General features: G+C 41.6%; 1 protein-coding gene across 12 annotated transcripts in view; it reads right to left on the minus strand.

The window, feature by feature from the left end:
- Nucleotides 1–20,011, minus strand: part of mbnl1 (muscleblind-like splicing regulator 1) — a 43,987-nt gene that overhangs the window by 10,916 nt on the left and 13,060 nt on the right. For all 12 annotated transcript variants that reach the window (XM_074689568.1, XM_074689567.1, XM_074689564.1 and 9 more), the window contains exons 3-4: nt 1,159–1,329; nt 729–950 (exon numbers count right to left, since the gene is read on the minus strand). In XM_074689568.1, coding sequence (XP_074545669.1) covers nt 729–950; nt 1,159–1,329 — 393 coding nt within the window. The remainder of the gene's footprint in view (nt 1–728; nt 951–1,158; nt 1,330–20,011) is intronic.

The following is a 20,011-nucleotide window of genomic DNA, read 5'->3' on the forward strand; positions in this document are numbered from 1 at the left end:
GCACAACACCGGCAGCCACAGGAGAGGAAGAAGATGCAGTAATTTCTGTGTCGACAGTAGCCTTGAAAGACCAGAATGCAATGCTGCCGCAGCAAATGTCTTCCTTTGAGCAGTGAATTTTTTTTCTCTTTTCTGTAATAGAAAGAATGTGTTCATTTGCTTCTGCTTTACTATCAGCGCGTCGATGGAAATCATTAGTGCACTACCCACTCAAATAAATATTCAACAAGTTCAGGCTCATCTCTTGTTCTTGTCTAATGGCATTTTAGAGGAGAGTACTGTACAAAAGTACAAAGTGTGCTCGCACTAAACAAGGCAGAGTGAGGCAGAGAGAAAGAGCGGGTTCATTAAAAGTAAACAACTCTTAATTACAAACTAACTTGAATGCACTCTACATCATGAGCCAGAAATATATTGCAGTTTATGAACGTCTGTTTTGTTTTCATCCCTTTTAAATAAGCTTCCACTTTGCATAGTGTTCCCACAATTAATAATTTAATTAACTTTCAAAAACAGTTTATGCAAGTCCAAAAACTGGGCCTATCATGTGTGGCTTGTTAAACCTCTTGTTAACACTTGTCTTGTTTACAGACTCATTATCTTCCTGTGTGTCTCCACCCCCACCATGAAGGAAAACAGTAACCATGAGGTAACTCTTTGGAGGTGTGCGTTACTTCTATGCAACACAATGCACCAAAAGCTGCTTCATTCATGGCTGAGTTTGTTACCTCAAGTCTGTCTGTTCTCAGCAGTTTCTGGGCTGCAGCAGCAGCAGCGTTGGGGACTTGGCTGACGGTTGGGCTGGAGGCCATGAGGACAGGGGTGCTGGGCATGATCTCTGGAGGCATCAGACCGGGTGAGACAGGGCTCAGGTAGGGATTAAAGGCCGCGGCTGCAGCTGCTGCTGCACTGGCGTTGGTGGCCAGGCCTGGCGTCACCGAGAACATGGGCTGGAAAATAAAAGCAGAGGGATGAATGGCTGTGGATAGGATACACTTTTTGATGTGAATTTCCTTTTGAAAGCGAAACACAGACTGGGAAAGGAAACAAGGAGCCACGCAGACAGTGAGAGCGCTGCTGTATGTGTGAGCCTTTACATGTATCTGGCCTCACTGCTGGCAGCAGCTGTGGTGTGTTCGTATGTGTGTGTCCTCTCACCATAGGTGGTAGCTGTGTCCCGGGCATCATGGCGTTGGCGAGCTGCATCTGCTGGGCCAGCATGGCCATGTTCTTCTGCTGGATCAGGTTGTTCCTGCCATTGATCTCAAGCTGGGTCTTTAGGTGGGGAGGAGGATGCAGGTACTTGCAGTTCTCTCTGGAGCAACGGCCCTGAAAGGAGAACAAGAGGATGAGGCACTGGATGTATGTCCGGCTGCTTTCATGTGGTGGTCGCACAAGTAATGGACAATTATGTTTTGGAATAACAGTGGTACAATTTCTGAGTGAGGATCTAGGGAGCAGTTCTTAATAGATGGGGTCCCCAACCTTTTTTGCGCCACGGACCAGTTTAATGTCAGACAATATTTTCATGGACTGGGTCTTCTTCTGTCTCCTCACTGGCTCTTTTACCCTGCCTAAAGAAACTTTCCAAAAATGTTTGTTTTTTGTCCATTTTGCTAGCTTGGGGATTTAGACCCCGGGGTTGTGGACCACTGTTTTATAGGATCATGATTTGGTTGATTTCATCTAGTTTTCCTCAAAGTTGTAGTTCTGGTCTGTCAGCTGTCCCACCTCTTCAACCACATTGAGAAGAACAAGCAACTTTTCAAGAATCCAATTCATAAATTATTATAAAAAATGGTAAATAAATCACGTGAAACTCTGCTCTTATGCTAATTAGCATGTTAGCAAGCAAACTCAATGTAATGTTTAGGGTTGGGAATCAAAAACCAGTTCCTGTTGAGAATCAATAAGAAATGTTCCAATCCATCGATATCGTTAGCCTTTGTGCTTAACGATTCTCTTATTGATTCTTTACACTATGCCAGAGCTGCAGGACCTTATATGACTAGTCTGCCTTAGCTAGTTTTTCTTAGCTTGGCAGCTAGATAACATTTCTCAAGAAAACCCTGTTTAAGGATTTCTAGCTTGAAATTTTACTGATGAACTGAACACTCAAAGAAATCTACATTACTCTCTCACAGGAGATTCCTATTTAATACATTCAAAATAAACAAAATAGTGCTAGCTTGATGCTAATGTATACAGGAAATTGCATTGATACACTAGTGGTTAGCATACACTGGTATAACTTTGGCTTCAGAGTAGAATTTCAACTTTCGGGCATTTTACAGTTACTCTTTTTAAACAATACTGAGAACTCCAAATGTCAAAATACTTTCAAGCAAATGAAAGAAAAGTTAGGCTCATGGTTGGCTTCATAACTACGGCAAGGCTCCAAACAACTTGGAATAATGCTATTACCATTTTGAGACACTAAATGGCCTACTTTAGTCAATAACATTAAAAAACTGTACATCAACGTCACATGACGTGCAATTTTACTAATTTCTTTATATCTACGCCGGGAAACATTCAGATCCAGTGACTAATTACATATTTATCCACTTGAAAAAGAAGGAATTGATAAGGGAATCAATAAAAAATTGAATTGATAAGCAGAATCCATATCGATAAAATCTTATCAGTGTCCATCCCTAGTAATGTTACACTTGAGTGTAGCCCAACATGTCAGCTTGCGTGGCATGTCATGAATTAAATGGGGATCTCCCTTTACTCAGTCTGTTTCTGTCATCCCTCAGACAATAAAAGAAGCACACTGAGAGAAAACAAATCACACATTGTCATGTAAAATGGAGATCATAACCCGGGTTAATTTTTTTCTAAATTGAAGATTAAACTTTGATTTGAAGGCTGGAGTGAGCAGATACAGTCAATGACAGCATGCTTCCTTGTTTATAGTGAGCTCAATGTCAGACACTCATTAGGTCTGGGCTCAGTCGAGCACTAATTGTTAACAACTTGCTATTTTTGTCGGTCCCAGCAGGGACACGTCTGTGTGTCAGTGTGTGCTCAGGAAGTCATGACTGACACCACGCTGCTGCTCTCCAGACGTTTCAGTTTATCTACATGTCTAACCGCCTCTATAAATACTGTCCACTCATATCGTCCGTATATATCGTATCAGCAGCCATTCAGAGGTCAAAGTCTTCAGATAATTGTCTAAGACAGGGATCCCTGACCCCAGTCTGGAGAGGCAGAGTTTAAGAAGAAGTCAGACACACACACACACATTCTCACACTCGAAGGAATGCACACACATTAATGCATGCACGTCAGGGTCATGCTCCTGTAGCAGGTGGTAGGAAGACGTGACGCAAAATGCGCAGCCCAGGCCAGAGTTTGGAAAAGACATGTATTTACTTTCAGCCCTTTGGCACAGCTGAGCTGACACTGGTGGACTGTGCTCTCCCCCGGCCGCTGACAGAGCTGTCCCCACTGGGATTCATCTCTGCACCCCGTCATGACTTCATCCCCCTCTCCCATCTCCTTCACTTTCAGCGACACCAGAGCAGCAGACAGGTGCAGGGAAGAGGAGGGGGAGACGAGGACACTTAAATGGCAGAGGGGGCCTCTTCAAGATATTTTGTTTTGTCCACTTGTCTGAAGTTGCTAGCTTAAGTTCTTATTGGGTTTCTATTAAAAATATTTTCAGATTGTGTTGCAGGGGAGGCAGACAAAAATACATTAAGGATCACCAGGATTAAGGAGTATGTCTGTATTATCTTTACTACTGCTTTAGTAGGAAAAAAGAGCACAAATTGTCAGCTTCCGTATTAAATCTTAGTTAGATATTTAACTCACACAGGATGTTACATATAAAGATATCTTTTTTTTTTGGTGCAGATAAAATCAAATGCTTTGTTTGTGATGAATATTCAGAAACTGATTCATTGATTTAATGATTCAATTAATCAGTTTCAAAAAATGAACAGACATAACTTTCTATGCTAAGAGGAAATGTCTGACGCTGAGAGGTGTGTGTGTGTTCATGTGGGAGAAAGTGTGCCGTGTGTGTGTGTGTGTATGTGAGAGATGAGAGGGGCTGAAAGCAGGTTCTAATAGCACTCATCCAGAGAGTGACAATGGCATGCAGTAGGGGAGGGTGTGAGTGCGTGGAGAGATAGTGTGTGTGTGCATGTGTGTGTGTGTGTGTGTGTGTGTGTGCAGAGAGGGCAGCAAAGGCATGGAGGATCGTGTTGCGTTCACCCTACATGAACCTGTCTGTCGACCCCTGGATTAACGGCTGTGTGTACCAAGGTGTGTTTTAAGGTTGGAGGGTCATGTTTGAGGTAGCAACACGTGGGTTTGACTTTAGCTCTCGCCATTTACCACATCATGCAAAGCTAAAAAACAAACAAACAAAGTAAAAAAAGGCCCCCACCAGAAACTGGCAGAGTTTCTGAATAAAAAAAGGAGCCCCAGAGGAGAAAACGTCAGGCTGCATGAGTGGAAAAGAGAGACAGTCTTTATAGTGAGAGCTGCGTAAGGGAAACTGTAGAACTTGCAGGAGCAGTGATTACTCGGGTCATCGCATGCAGGGAGGCGAGGAAGAAATGGAGATGCACAGAGGAGGAGGAGGAGGAGGAAGACAGTGCTCCTCCAGCTTCATGTTTGTGACTGTTATTGTGACATCAGCAGCCTTGAGGCGCAGCTAGAGACTGTGTCCAAGGCAACAAAGCAGCCAGACACTCCTGCTCCAACAACAGAGGGATTCCTGGAAACTTCCTGAACATTTGGAGATCCATGAACTCAGAAGAAAACACAGTACCACTATTCCAAGAGTGCCCCTTTGTTTTCATGTGCTCTGGATTCCCCCTCTGTGCAGAGTCAGTGATACAATCTGCAACATTTCTTATCTTTGACCTGCTCTTTCTGTGAAGGACTGGAGCAAACGCGAGCAGAGGATTGCATTATCTCATTCAACCTAAACAACCTTAAAGAGATAGTTTAGATATTTTTGGAGTAGGGTTATATAAGGTTTAAATGTGAGTGAACTATGTACGATAGATAACAGTCAGCACGGCCCCTATCTGAAGAAACTGGCAGCAAAGCTGACTCAGACGCTAAGCTGTGTTATGGAGTCCAAAAAAGTCTCTTAAGCAAAACAAAGTCTGAATGAAATCTAGGTTAAAGCTCCTGTGATGAACTTTTGAAGTATATTGCCTTTATGCCCTCTTAAATATTACATTTTTTTTCTTTGCTGATTTTGTCCAGTACATTTAAAGATAATTATTTTGGAGAAGAAATCCTCCTTTGAACAACCAAATGTATTGCTTACTTTGACTAGGCGCTGCCATGTTGGTTATGGCTGCCTGTCACAGCAGCTCTGTCTTCTTTGTCTGTTTCTTGTAATTTTTTCATCTCTTTTTCGTAATCTTTGTATTTGGAGTGGATCATTACTTTGTATGGCTCATTTGTTGGTCATGGACACCAAACTTTTTGTGTCTTCAGTGATATTTTTACTACTTCTGCTCCTATGTTCGTCTGGAGATCCTACATGTAACCATGGCCTCAATGTTTACATGTGAAATCAGCTGTTAGCAGCCTGTAGCATGTCAATGCTAACTTGTGCAAGGCCTGATGTTTCCCCACAAGGTGAGGAGAAGGAGGTGAGGACGAAATGCTGGTTCTCAGGTGTGAGCTAAGAAGTGACAACATGGACCTGTCCTTCCATCCATCGTTATTGGGAACGTAACATGTATTTCCAATAAAACAGACAAGCTAGCTGTGCTAACCCAGCAACAGAGGGAATACCAGAGGGCAGAGTAGCATCATGCTATTCACAGACATGGCTAACAGAGCTAACTCCAGACACCAACGCCACATTGGAAGAGCTTCACCTGCTGAGAGCAGACAGGATCCAGGAGACAGAGACTGAACAGACTGCTGAAGAAGCTCAGTCCTGGACCCTGTGGAGGTGGAGGCTGGCTGAACTGGACAATGATGGACAAGCTGTCATCATATATTTTCTTATGGAGCTTTTTCCCCTTTCTATACACTTTCTTACTTTTGTTTTCTTAACTGCTGCTGTGACTCCACCTGAATTTCCCCTCGGAGATAAATAAAGTGTTTTCTATTCTATTCTATTTGGAGGGGGAAAAAAAGCTATTCCTGCAAAAGCCTGTAACTCATTTTGCCTGACACCTCCATGACGACAGAAGTCACAGGCGTTAAAAATGACAAAAGTAAGATTTTCCCTGCTATCACTGGTGGTCTTCTTTAATTTTCATTCATTTTTCATGTGTATTTGCGTTCCCTCATTACTAAAGAGCTGTTACGACTAAATCCAAATTTCTCCAAGTCCAGGTTTCTTTAGAAATACAGCAGAAGTCATATTGTTGCATTGCCAACTCTCCAGCAAAGCCAACCTCGTTTTCCTCTCTCTTGCTGCCAGTTGAACTTCCCGTCCGTTCTTGTAACTTCAGCCATCATTGTGTTTTGTATTATTGGTGGGGGGGTGGGGGTTCAGTTTCTCCTGGTGAGATCAGTCTTGCCAAAGTCTGGGGCCAAACAGGGAACAATAATCCCACTGCTACCGTGCAGTCTGATTGATGATAAGTTGTAACAACATGTCCCACCCTGATCGCTCTCCCTTCTGACTCTCATCCACACTCCCCTGCCTTTCTGACTGTGTGGGATTTACACAAACAATGAACCAATGTGTAAAGAATGCTGGGTGGGGCTGCATCCCATCCTTTAAAGGGGAAGAGATGATGCATCCAGAGTGCTGAGCTTATTCGCATGAGTGTGTGTGTGAGGTGATGAGGTATCGGGAATGTGACGACAACCAGGGTTCTGATGAAGAGTTGGAGGAAAAAAAAAATTGCTGAAGGGTTAGAGAGAAAAAAAAAAAACGTAAACCAATACTGTTAAGGCTTCATGCCATGTGACACCTCAATATTGTTAATAAATCCCTAAATAGATAAAGGCTAAATCAGCTCCAAACTGGTGCTATGTTTTCAGCTTAGTAGATGTAACAGGTGGTCTAAGACAGGTTTACTTACTGCTCACAGGGTTCAAACAAAATGTGGCAAAGCACCTACCATTTCACCTAGGGATTGGTACCTTTCGCATTTGAAACAATACAGTACTGATTCCAAATGCAATTGATATTGATACTCGACGGTACCAATTTTTGGTACTTTTTTGTGTTTATGTGGTAAAAATATCATTTTTTAAAAAATAATAAATGTAAATTATTGTCAATTTAACATATTTATTCTCCAATATATAACCTTGTAATGGTGTGTTCATGTCAAGCATGAAAAATCTCTGACTCTTTTACTCCCCTGCAGTCACAAGGATGCATTCAGGTACTGAAACATGGTGCCTCTTGACTTCATATGAATTGGTAACTGGTACTTTTGGCAGAATTTCGGTCGGTACCCATGAAAAGTACCTAATTCAGTACCCATCCCTAATTTCACTATTCAACAAATGCATTTTTAAAAAATGGCACTCAGTCTTAATAATGCTATAATATTATGTGTTTGATTAAACATTTTTTTAAATATGTTTCAATTGTATCTTATCAGATGCTTCATTTAGATCCTTTTTGTTGAAAGTGAGTGTATTCAAAAATTTTAAGCTACAATTTTGACAGCCAGTTCAACCATTCCCTTATTTCACACCTCAAATTTCTGTATTAAAATAATCTAAAAAGACCTATGAGGGTCAACTATCTTGCAGTAAATAAAAAATATATAACCCCCGTGGTTGACTTTTTGCTTGTGTCAGTTTCAGGGCTGCAAAAGTTGAGCTAAATTAGCTTTTCCTGTGAATATAAAGCAGTGGTTACAAGCGTTAATAATGCTGTACAAAGAGTTCTGTCTCTCATGGTCTTGTTCACTTTTTCATGCCACAGCATTATTAATTCCAGTCTGTTTCATTACCAGCTAAAAAAAAACTGAGAACAGGAACTTTAAAAATGTTAAATAGGTTTGGTCTAAAAAATGCTGCTCCTTTACTTCCCTTAACTGTTAAACTTCTCATGAGCTCTGGGATCTTTCCTTTGACTTCTTAAGGAATTACTGGTAATTCAAATGTCACTGACAAAAACGCCATTTTCCCTACTTAAGGAAAAAACTCACCCCTGAAACGCAAACCTTTGCGAGTGTATTTCAGTTATGTCTATTAAAAATATATATATCTATGAGAATTAATATAGGCCACATTTAACTGATAAGACAGGAGTAGGACCTTATTTTAAGATGGTATAAGCTGAAAATGCATTAGGGGCAGAAAGCAAAGTCTAGTTTAGATTCTTGTGATTGGACTACCAACTTATTTGAAGAAACTTAAGTAAATCATACTTTGATTTTTATGTTTGTAATATCTAAATATGATATTATAAAATGTTTCAGACCTCATATAAGTTTTAATTTTGCAAGTGTCAAAGTCATTTCTACATGAACCGTAAGCTACTGCGTCTCTTTTCTGAACCCCAAATTTGAGATGTCAGTTATGAATACAAAGTGCCCAGCATGTGGTCATGTTTCTTGTGTCTTCTAATCGTCTTATCTCCCATTCCCCGCTGTCGTGGTGTGATGTTATGGCGTGAGCCCGGGTCCTGTTGGGTGTTCTGGTGTGACGCTGCTCTGTTCTCTGCCCTGCGTTCCAGTGACTTCTGTCTAAACATACACAGAGATGAAAGCCCTTTCTCCTCACACACACGCTGTGAATGAAGCTTTGTTTTGCCGGAGAGCAGTGGAGACTCAAAGGGCCGGGCTCAGTGGTTGGTCTCTTTGTCTACTGTGTGCTCAAATATGCCTTGAAATACTAAAATTGTTTGAATCAGCCAAATGCTGCGTATGAGGGGATCATCTTACATTGTATGCAAAGTGAAATTTCTTTAATCTTAGCAAAGCAAATGTTACAGGCGATGTATGTTTGCAAGCATTAAGCTTACAAAGCAGCCATGAGTAATTCACGATCACCATGTGCCTTTCTTTGCTGAGTGTCTTTAGTATCTAAATTTAGATTTAATTTAGTATTACTCAGAATTGGGTGAGGAACACATGAGACTTTTGCAGTATTAGATATCAGCGTTTTCTGCTTTTCATCTCTGTGTTGGACCACAAGCACAAACTCATTCCCTTGTGAATAAATCCATATCTCTCTGATGGGACGAAATGTCCAAAGTGATCTGTGCTGCACAGCTTTGTGGTCAGGGAGCCGATCTGACCGGTGCAGCTTATTGGGATATGGTGGAGGGAGTGTTAATCTACGATAATAGTTACAATATGCCCCTGGTGACGCATTACCACCCTCACAAAACAACGACAGAGAGAAAAAGGATTATAGGCTACAACACGGACCACACAGGGAGCCATGAGGTTAGCCACATGAAAAGGACATGTTTGTGTGGATGGAAAATTCGAGGGGGTTTTAAAAGTTTTGAAAGGTAGATGAATTCTAAGCAAGCTAGTGACTACAGCGATCCCAGGTAGAAAAATACACTGATGCATTAGAGGCAGGGGCAGCCACACAAACCTGTGACACAAACAGACCGATGCACACAGCAACGAGTTATTCACACTTGAGAGGGTGTTGGTTCTCAGAAATGCCTCGGGTCAGATGTCACGTACACAAGAGCCAGGATCCAAACTTAGACCTCTTTGACTTGGACCTTTTTTCTTTTTTTTTAAACAACACCCCCTTCCCCTCCTCTATCCCGCTATCTCTCCACACAAACATGCTCTCATGTGACTTTATTTACAGCAGATTTCTCTCTCTCCACATTCTTTGATCAGTGCAGCGTTGCACCTTTTCCTGGAAGGGATAACAAGTTTTTCTTTCACGCTTTTCATTATCAGTAATAACACAGCTACAGCGAAGGTATCGATTTGAGAAGCAGCACTTTATGAAAGCCATCCACGGTGTGAGTGCGTGAGGCGGCCTGGGAACATTCATTTAATCGTCTCTGAGCCTCTCTTTCCAGTGGGAGACAGAGAGAAGAGTCATTGAGCAGAAATCACAAGGTCCGGGCAGCAGCGAGGCGTCAATAACTGCGTTGTTGTTTCTGAAATGACTGAGGTGTGCTCTTTTCTCTGAGTAGGTAGGCCTCACATGCCGAGATTCAAAGCCTGAGATTCCTCTCAGTGAGATAATTTGAAACTATAAAAGATGAGTACTCTGGTGACTTTGACACTAAATTTCTCATGGTATTAGATCATTCTTGTTTAAGAGGAGCACAAGCTGAGCAAACGTAGCTAAAGTGTTTGATTTACTACCACAAAGACTTTAATATGTAACTAAATCTATTAAAATCAATAAGAGCCACACTTTAGGGCAAGAGTAGGACACCTTCACAATCCCACTGAGCAGTAAAATTAACACACAGGTAGGGGGAAAAAGATATCAGTAATGAAGAAAGTGAACATAAATAAATAAATAAGTAGGATGTTTTTCTTCTCCTTTACGCAGACGACACAGCGTCCTTCAGCGCAGCTTTGTCATATGTCTTTAAACGCTTAAAATTCTATTAAAAACTGGACATAAGTATATGTCACTCCTTTTCTTTTTGACACAAACTGTCTTTGATCCAGGCCTTCTGCGCTCCCTTTGCATCCCTCTCTTCCAACAAGCCAACACTACCCGCTCAGAGTTCACATCCCTCTCTGTTCTGGGACACCTGGATTGTAGAAACAAACACAAAGAGTCTCCTCCAACAGAGGACGTGCTCTAACCAGCGGGCAGATGATATTATTTGCAGCACTAACAGATTAAATCTGGCATGTATTATGCTAATCTGATCTCACAAACTGTAATCCTATCCACAGCTCTAATCCCACTGTCAACTGGCCTAATCCTGTTTAGGGGTGCGATTATCTCCTTCAGCCTTGGCGCTGGGACAGACTAGATGCTTTCATTTTTCTCTCTTTTTTCTCATTCTCTCTTTTCTTATTTGCATTCTGTGAAGTTGTTTTGCTTTTCATATCTTTAGCTGTTTTTCTCTGAAGGTATAAAGGGATCAATTTTTTTTTCTGAGGTATGTTTCAAGAGTTCTGCTTTCTGTGGTGATGCTCTTTTAAAAGGAAGACAGCATCAATCGTTGTTCTAAATTATTCATAATTTTTCTTTTTCTTTTGCTAAAAAAGGCATATGCAGTTATCGTTACATTGCAAATATGTTGCAATTTTAAATTAAAGGCAGACAAACTGTATCATGTAAATCTAAACTGTGTGCAGAATATTAGCAATTTTAAAACATGCTTTAGTAGTAAATCAGCTTTTTCCAGTGGATATCAGTAAATTATACAGAAACGATGATCCTAGACGATGCAGTGTGTGCAGTGCAATACAAAACAGTGTAAACAGAGACTCCAGCAGTCTGTGCTTGACACACAAAAGTAATTAGGGCTAATGCTAATTGGACCTCAGGTGGTGGCACTGTTTCAGGTCAAAAAACAAGGACGCATGACAAATCTGGGCTTGCAACAGACGGGGCATCATTTGTGAGCACTGCAGAAATGCTCAAACAAGTGTTTGGTCACGGCACTTCATTAAATGTGTTTGCTTTACACGTGTTTTAATCTTGAAGGTTTGTATTTCTATAACTTTGGGAGCAGTTTTTCCCTTTTCCAAAACATTAAAGTCCTCATAACATGAACACAGAATTGACAAGCCTGGACACTGTTGCTCCAAGAAGGAATGCTCAATAAAACAAGAAAGCACCTCGGACGAGGAAAACAGACGGACAACCTCACGCTACGTGTTTCCTTGTTGCCTAACGTTCTGCATGGCTTTCACAACCCCCAGCAGGCATCTAACTGTGCAGCTTCTCTTTCACTTTTTGGCATTAACATAGAGATAAGGAGCGGGGTGAACTTGAATGATGGACCTAACAGCTGGTGAGAGGGAGGAGCAGAGTGAAAAGGTGCTGAGAGAGGAGAGTCTAAGTGGTTAGCTCTGCCCTCAAGCTCCTTCCTCACCTGTCTAATGGGAGGATAATGGCTGAGATGACTGACTGTTTGCGTGTGAAGGGGAGGAAAAACTGATGGAAAGAGAAAGAAAAACAGAATATTACATCTCTATAATCTCTTTTCAACCAATTTGCGGTCCAAATTCCCATTAAGTAACTTTTAAGTTGTAATTTCTGCATAACCCAATCGAAATGCTGTGTAAGGTTCATTTTATCTGCTGCAGCAACTATGAGTGAAAGTATTCACATTCAATATTGATTTCTTCATAAACAATTTATTCTAAGTAGCAGAATCTGCACATTTTTAACAGGATTACATCACCTCCTTTACCATAAAGGGTTTAAAGGAAACAGACACATACATTTCTAGAAATGCATTGTTTGTGTCACAGCAGTTAGTTATGACTACAACAGGATGGTTATGTCTCCTTTTTGTTGGAATTAGATATGTTTGTTTGACTGCACTGTGAATCAGTATGTTTTCTCTTCTTCTCATAACTTGTACATTAGCTTCTCATATGTTTGTCTTATACTCCATTTGGTTTGGAAGATTTTTTTTCAAACTTATCTTTTGATAGAATAGAATAGAGTAGAATAGAAAATACTTTATTTATCCCCAAGGGGAAATTCAGGAGTCACCGCAGCATTTAAGAAAACAAAAGTAAGAAAGAGTATAGAAAGTGCAAAAAGGTCCATAAGAAATTAGATGACGACATCCCGTCCACCACTCGTCCACCACTCTCCAGCCCAGCCAGTCTCCACCTCCACAGGGTCCAGGACTGAGCCTCCCCAGCAGTCTGTTCAGTCTCTGTCTCCTGGATCCTGTCTGCTCACAGCAGGCGAAGCTCCTCCGATGTGTCGCGGCGTCCGATGTCAGCTCCATCAGCCACGTCCGTGAACAGCACGATGCCGTTGGGTTAGCACGGCTAGCTCGTCCATCCCCCGGGGCTAGATCCCACGTTCCCAACAACGATGGATGGAAGGACAGGTCCACGTCGTCACCTCCCAGCTCACATCCGAGAACCAGCACGTCGTCCTCACCGCCTCCTCCTCAGCTCGAGGGAAATCATCAAGCCCTACACTAGTTAGCATTGACATGCTACGGGCTGCTAACAGCTAATTTCGCATGTAAACAATGCAGCCATGGTTACATGTAGGATCTCCAGACAAACACAGGAGAAAAGTAGTAAAAAATATCGCCGAAGCCACAAAAAGTTTGGTGTCCGTGACCAACAATGAACCATACAAAGTGATGATCCACTCCAAATACAAAGATGACGAAAAAGAGACGAAAAAATTACAAGAAACGGACAAAGACGAGAGAGCTGCTGCAACAGGCAGCTACTTGGGCAGCGCCTAGCGATGCCACTGTGTCAAACTGCATCACACTGTATTTTAGCTTACCATCTTGCATTGTATCATGTCATTGTGTATTGTATCACCTGATAATCTATTGTTCATTTCCTACCCTACAACATTTTATCATGTCATATTGTACTGTACTTTACCAAATTGTATCCTATCACATATAACATTGTATCATGACTTACTGTACTGCACAGCATCATGTCGCATCATATCATATTATAGCAGACTGCACTGTATGATATAGTGGGAGTCTATTGGTGTGTAGAACTGTAACAGATTGTATCATATCGCACCTTATCCTTTAGCGCATCATACCATGTCCTATCTCATCATTTCATATAGCATGATGCAGTGTAAAGTTTTCATCCTATCCTATCCTATCCTATCCTATCCTATCCTATCCTATCCTATCCTATCCTATCCTTTCATATCCTATCCTATCCTATCCTATCCTATCCTATCCTATCCTATCCTATCCTTTCATATCCTATCCTATCCTATCCTATCCTATCCTATCCTATCCTATCCTATCCTATCCTACTGTATCATATCATATCATATCATATCATATCATATCATATCATATCATATCATATCATATCATATCATATCATATCATATCATATCATATCAAATCATATCATATCATATCATATCATATCATATCATATCATATCATATCATATCATATCCTATCATACTGTATCATATCATATCATATCATATCATATCATATCATATCATATCATATCATATCATATCAAATCATATCCTATCCTATCCTATCCTACTGTATCATATCATATCATATCATATCATATCATATCATATCATATCATATCATATCATATCATATCATATCATAATGTATCCTATCATATTGTATGCTATCATACTGTATGCTATCGTATCATTTTTATATCACATTACACTGCATCGTATTGTATCGCATCGCATCACATCGCATTGCATCGCATCGTATTGCATCGCATCGTATCATATCGTATCATGTCGTATCGTATCGTAGCATGTGGCATGCCACATTTTTTTAAAGGTTTTTTTTTTGTGGCTTTTGGAGAGTGGATGGAGACGGAAACAGGGTGAGTGTAGGGAACGACATGCGGGAAACAGGCCCCAGGTTGGACTGAAACCAGGGGGACCTGCTCTAGAGCGAACCTCATGGGCGCGACCTAGACCACAAGGCCATCTGCGCACCATCATGCAGTATCATATCATACTGTATCACAAAGAATCACATCGTCACATATCATATTGCATCGTATCTTACTGTACTAATATTTTAATGTTACTGATCTATTATCCATGCCTCTCAGCTGGAGCACCCAGAGAAAACTAACATACACATTGGGAGAACACGCTAACGCTACATAAACTCGGCCTCTGTCAAGATTGTAACCAAAAACCTTTTAGCTGTAAGGCAATCATAGACCGTTCCAGTCTCCATTAAACTCCTTCACCTGAGTTAACAAATGCAAAGTAAATGAGACAAGCAGTGAATGGTAATTATGTACTAAGTGTAATATTATTTAATACTTGGCTTTAGTCTTTCAATTTCTGTTACCTGATGAAGCAGATCAACCCTGAGGCTGTGCACGGTTTTATGGTATATCTGCATGTTAAAGAGAGAGGCAGGGAGAGGGCAGGGAAAGCGAGGGGTGAGAGAAGTAATCATTGTATCAGTGGTGGTATAAAGGGGCTCAGTGTGAAGGGGGGACAGGGACGGCTGACACTGAGAAGAAAAGACAGGCTGTTGTTGCTGATCTTCCGTCACATAAGCTCACAGAGAAGACGCACAGCCGCACTGATCCGACAAGGATGCACACACCGTCGAATGAGCAGACCAAAGGATGTGTGTAAGAGTCTGTCCGTCTGCCAGTGAGTGAGTATGTGTGTGTGTGTGTGTGAGTGTGTGGGCCTGGATTAGACTGCTCTAACCAGAAATCTCTCTGGCGTGAAAGTGAGAAAGATGTCAGAATAAACCCATCAGCACCAGGAGACAGAGACGTAAAAGATCCTGCTTATTTGTATAAAAGCCCCTTGAATATGACTCAGCTGTTATCCAGGGAAGTCTGCACATTTTCATCAGCGACAGAGAAGACTGAGCACAGGAAAACCGGGCACAATGCGATATGAACGTCCCTCTTCTAGTAAAACGTAAATCATATGGATCACTGAATCCTTCTCTTGTTAATTTAAAGGAGAGAAGATATCCCATTAAAAATCCAATTAGAATGGAGATCCCATCATTGACTGCAGAAGAAGAGAGACCCAGTCTCTGTCTGATTTATAGCCTCACTGCAGAGTGCTGACTGAGGGGAAGCATTGTGCCACTGAAAACAATCCCCTCCAAACACAGGTGTGAGGAAACCTGAAAACAAGTCTGTCTTGGTCAGATAATGACATCATCACAGTGTGGACAGGTGTCCAATTTCCTCTGCTTCTCAATGTTTTCTTTTGGCTTGTCGTTTTTGGCGAAAAGCCTGAAAGGCTGACGATGTGAGGATCAGACGTCTACGAGCAGCTCTGGATTCTGCACGCCCATCTGGACAAATAAACAGAGCATTTGGATGGTGTCTGAATCTGGCACAGTCCTATTAGAGAAAGTTTTATCAGTAGAATAAAACACTTTATGGCAAATTAAATGTGTTGCAATTGAGAGACAATCTGTTCATGTAACACCCTGTTAGACGAAAAGATCAGCTTTCACTCTGATGAGTTTCAGACTATGTGAAGCTAAGCTAAGTTAAGATGACACAAATTAGGCTGTTTTGCTGTGGTTTCATGAGTGTATCACTGGTCAGAGAAAAGAAAAGACAGCTTTATCAAACACACATTGGCCTTTTGAACTGATAACCATACACAGCATGTCTTCTTGCTCCATTTGCCCAGTGATTGGCTGAATGATTTGTTTAAAGATGCTGTGACGAGGATCTGTTTTAATTGGACTGCCTCGCTACCTTCTTTAACCAGGAGTGTGTTTGTTTTGGAACAAATTTTTTTTGTCCAAGACAACTTTTTACCATAAACAGTGCAACAAGGTAAGGCATTTGTCATTACAGTTACGTATTGCTGTTGTGTAAAGCATGACAACAAGTAAGTTTGTACCATACAACTATCAGCTATATTTAGCGCTACAAGCAGCCCAGTGCTACATAGGGATGGGTACCTTTCACATTTGAATCAATATGGTGCTAATACCCGGTACCTGGCAATCGGTATAGATACTCATTGGTACCAATTATTAGCACTTTTGTGTGTGTTTATGTGGTAATAATTTTATTTTATTTTTTTAACAACAAAATCTCAACGTAATTCAATGTAACATCTTTTTACCCAATAAACTTGCAATGCTGTGTTCATGTCCGGTAGGAAAATCCCACTCCCTCACAGTCACAAGGATGCATTCAGATGGAACTTGGTCGGTACCTATAAAAGTACCTAATTCAGTGCCTATCCCCGGTGTTACGGCGTATCTGTAGGCTATTATGTCAACAAGCTAACTATCAGTTTGTACAGTAGTTAAGTAGCTGTCCATATGTAGGGCTGGCAGCCCGGCATGTCATAACAGACATGTCTGTAATGTGTTATGTTAGTGAATCCTGGTTCTGTCCTGCCAGTCATCTACCAATCAGAGCTAACGTAACCTCACTCTTCATTTTATTGATAGAGTCTCAAGTTTGAACAGACCACTGCAGAATAACTGCTGACTGTGGGTTGGAGTGAACACTATCACAAACAGTTTAGCTCCTGTGTTAGCCTTTAGCTTGGGCCGTATCACTCTCCCAGTTAGCTTTTTTCTGCTCTTCTGTCCTTTTTCAATCTGACAGTTTGGCTCCTGTGTCCACCATCACTACAAAATTAATCACAGAAACTGTTTTCAAGCACTTCTAAACTTCGTCAGCTGGTGTGGTGTTGTCATAGAGACCTGGATGTGCCGTAAATCAATCCAGTGTTGCTTGACCCGATCAGGAAGCCACAAAGTAATATTTCAAAATAACCTACACTGGCGCTGATAATCGCATTTTAAAGTGTGGATTACAATCAGGAACATATCTAGAAGGGAGACTTTTCCAAGATCACTTTCAAACTCCTCACAGCTCTTTTAACATAGTAAAAAAAAAAAAAAAACACTGTAGACTAGCAACGCTGCTAATATTTACCCCACATGTCTGTCTGGCCAACCACCCCTCAATCTGTGTGTGTGTTTAATCCTGCTCCATGCTTCCACTGCACATAAACATGCCATCATAATATGGTCAGGAAAATGAGAGGAAAGAAAGATAGAGACACAGACAGCTAGAGAGTTGGAGAGATAGAGACACAGAGAGATAAATAAGAGGTATTTTACCCGCCCTCTGCTCTGCTGGAATGTAATCTTGGCTCACAACTGTGTGGTAACACAAAGGAACCCGCTGCAACAGCACTACTAATACAGATATAGCACACACAACACACATACGTACATGCACGCACGCACACTCTGTGTGTTACTCAGAGCTCAGACATGATGACAGTGGGTGTGTCCAGTTGGCAGGTAGACAAAGGACAAAGTCTAAGCTGTGCTAAAATGTGTGTGTATGTTCAAACTGTTCCCCATGGCAGACGGATACAACTTCTTTTTATGACCTGGGCTGTGTTGGGTGTAAACAAAGACTTGCCGCCACTCTTGGGTTCACACGAGGTCAGAGCTCTGCAGCCCCCAGACTAACTCCACGGTTTATGTTTGAGTGTGAATGTGTACGTATCTATCAGGGTGTAATGTGAACCGTCTCGTCCAGGGATGGGTGTGGCCTGAGGTAAATGAGGCGAAAACCAGACTGAGCGGGAAATCAAGTAGAGGGAGCAAGATGGGAGGAGAATGAAAAACAAGTGGCTGAGGAAAGGAAAACGACTGAACTGAGAAAGACTTGTGTTAAATGAAAGTAGGAGGGCACAGGAGTTTGAACGAGCTACCTCTACGGGTGTGGTGTTCAGTTACTGTTGTGAAGGTATTATTTCAGACTTATTCTAGTATAAACTAATGAAGCAGGCATTAGCTTACATAACTCTGCAGCCTGAAGTGACTTTTACTCTGTGATAAGGAGTGTTCAGGTGATAAAAGTAGCTAACTTCCCCGTCATGTCACAGACATTTTTAAAAGTTCCCTTATTGCTGCAGTGCCACCCAAATTCTGCTTCATGTGTTCCCACCTGTCTGGATAGTTATCCTGTTTGCACTTGTTCTAAATATTTAGCGCTAAGTATTAATTGCCCTGGACTTGTATCAGTGTATCATTCCTTCCCTGACAGCTCAGTGGTTAATTATTGATAGACAAAGTTGCAAAGCTTATTTCAAATCAGGGAGTTCTGGCTGCAGCTTTCCCTCTCCAAATATTTACCCCACTTTGACATAGCTGAGCTGTCTGTGCTGCACACAGCAGATACACAGACAGCAGATTAGGCTGCACACTAAGGTTAAGGCCGGGTTTAAGGCTGGTAAACATCCACACGAGCATGTATACTGTAGCTGCATAAACACATGCACACAGAGTCGTCATCCTGCGGTCTTGATGAAACACGGTTCGGATTGATTGTCCTGCTTGAGGGTATCTCGTCCACATCTGATTGGTGTCACGTACAACTTCCCATGTAATACTGTGATTCCCTGCTCTAATTCCCTCGACATGGACATGGTTTGTGCAGGACACACGTTTTTTGTGTGTGAAGCTATGTCTGTGTGTGTGTGCGCCATGTGAAAGGAGGCCAGAGAGACATTGAGAGAGCGTGTGTGTGTGTGTGTGTGTGTGTGTGTGGCTGTTGGGGAAATGACTGGGTTTGGGTGTGACCTGCTCAGCTATGCACTGGTGATCATGTGAGACCTGTTCTAATTATACACCTCTCAAGAAAAAGAAGAAGAAGAAGGAGAAGAAGAAGACGGAGAAGGAGACGACTGATCTCCTGTGTGTGTCACTGTGTGAGTGTGTGTGTGTGTGAGAGAGAGAGAGAGAAGGAAAGAGGGTCTAAGGGGTGCAAGACTGGTAATTAGGGGCAATGTGACTTCATGTACGACAACTAAATTGAGAATTTGTCCTATTTAAACCAGTCCAAAGTGAAAGTGAAGTAGGACATGTGATTTTCAGCATGTGGGTGTACGAGTGAAGCCTTACTAATGTGGTGAATGTGTGTCTTTTTTTTCTGGGTTACACAAATGAATCATATAGCCTCTGCTTCTGATTTCCTCCATCCTCTTGTACTCTCGCGCCCCTTCCTACTTTCTCCTACTGTTTCCACTGTGGGTTTCTGAGACCTGCTCTGTTTTTCATTACCAGTGGAAAAAATGGGGCAAACGGTTAAAAAAAGCATCACCCATCTCCATTAATGCACGAGTCCGAGTGGAAAATGAGTCCGAGCTACAGAAATAGGCCCCTTGATTCCTTCAAAAAGCTCCCATATATCTGCCAGCTATTCTTTTCCAGGAGCTGACCTTTATCGCAGCATGAATGACAACATAAACATGTTGAGACCATTCTACCTGTGGGTGTTAAGGCATTAGAGTGATCCCAAGCTGTACACAGTTTAGTCCTTTTATTCACTGCTTTATAACACTGTAATGACCTGACTGTTGTTCTCCTTTTACTTCCTCTACCAATAAGTTCCTTGACCAAAAGTTTTATTTTGAGTCTCTATCTCTATGACTT

The sequence above is a fragment of the Halichoeres trimaculatus genome, unplaced genomic scaffold, assembly GCF_033239565.1.
Source record: "Halichoeres trimaculatus isolate MK-OKI-2021-1 unplaced genomic scaffold, fHalTri1.1 fHalTri1_scaffold_15, whole genome shotgun sequence".
NCBI lineage: Eukaryota > Metazoa > Chordata > Actinopteri > Labriformes > Labridae > Halichoeres > Halichoeres trimaculatus.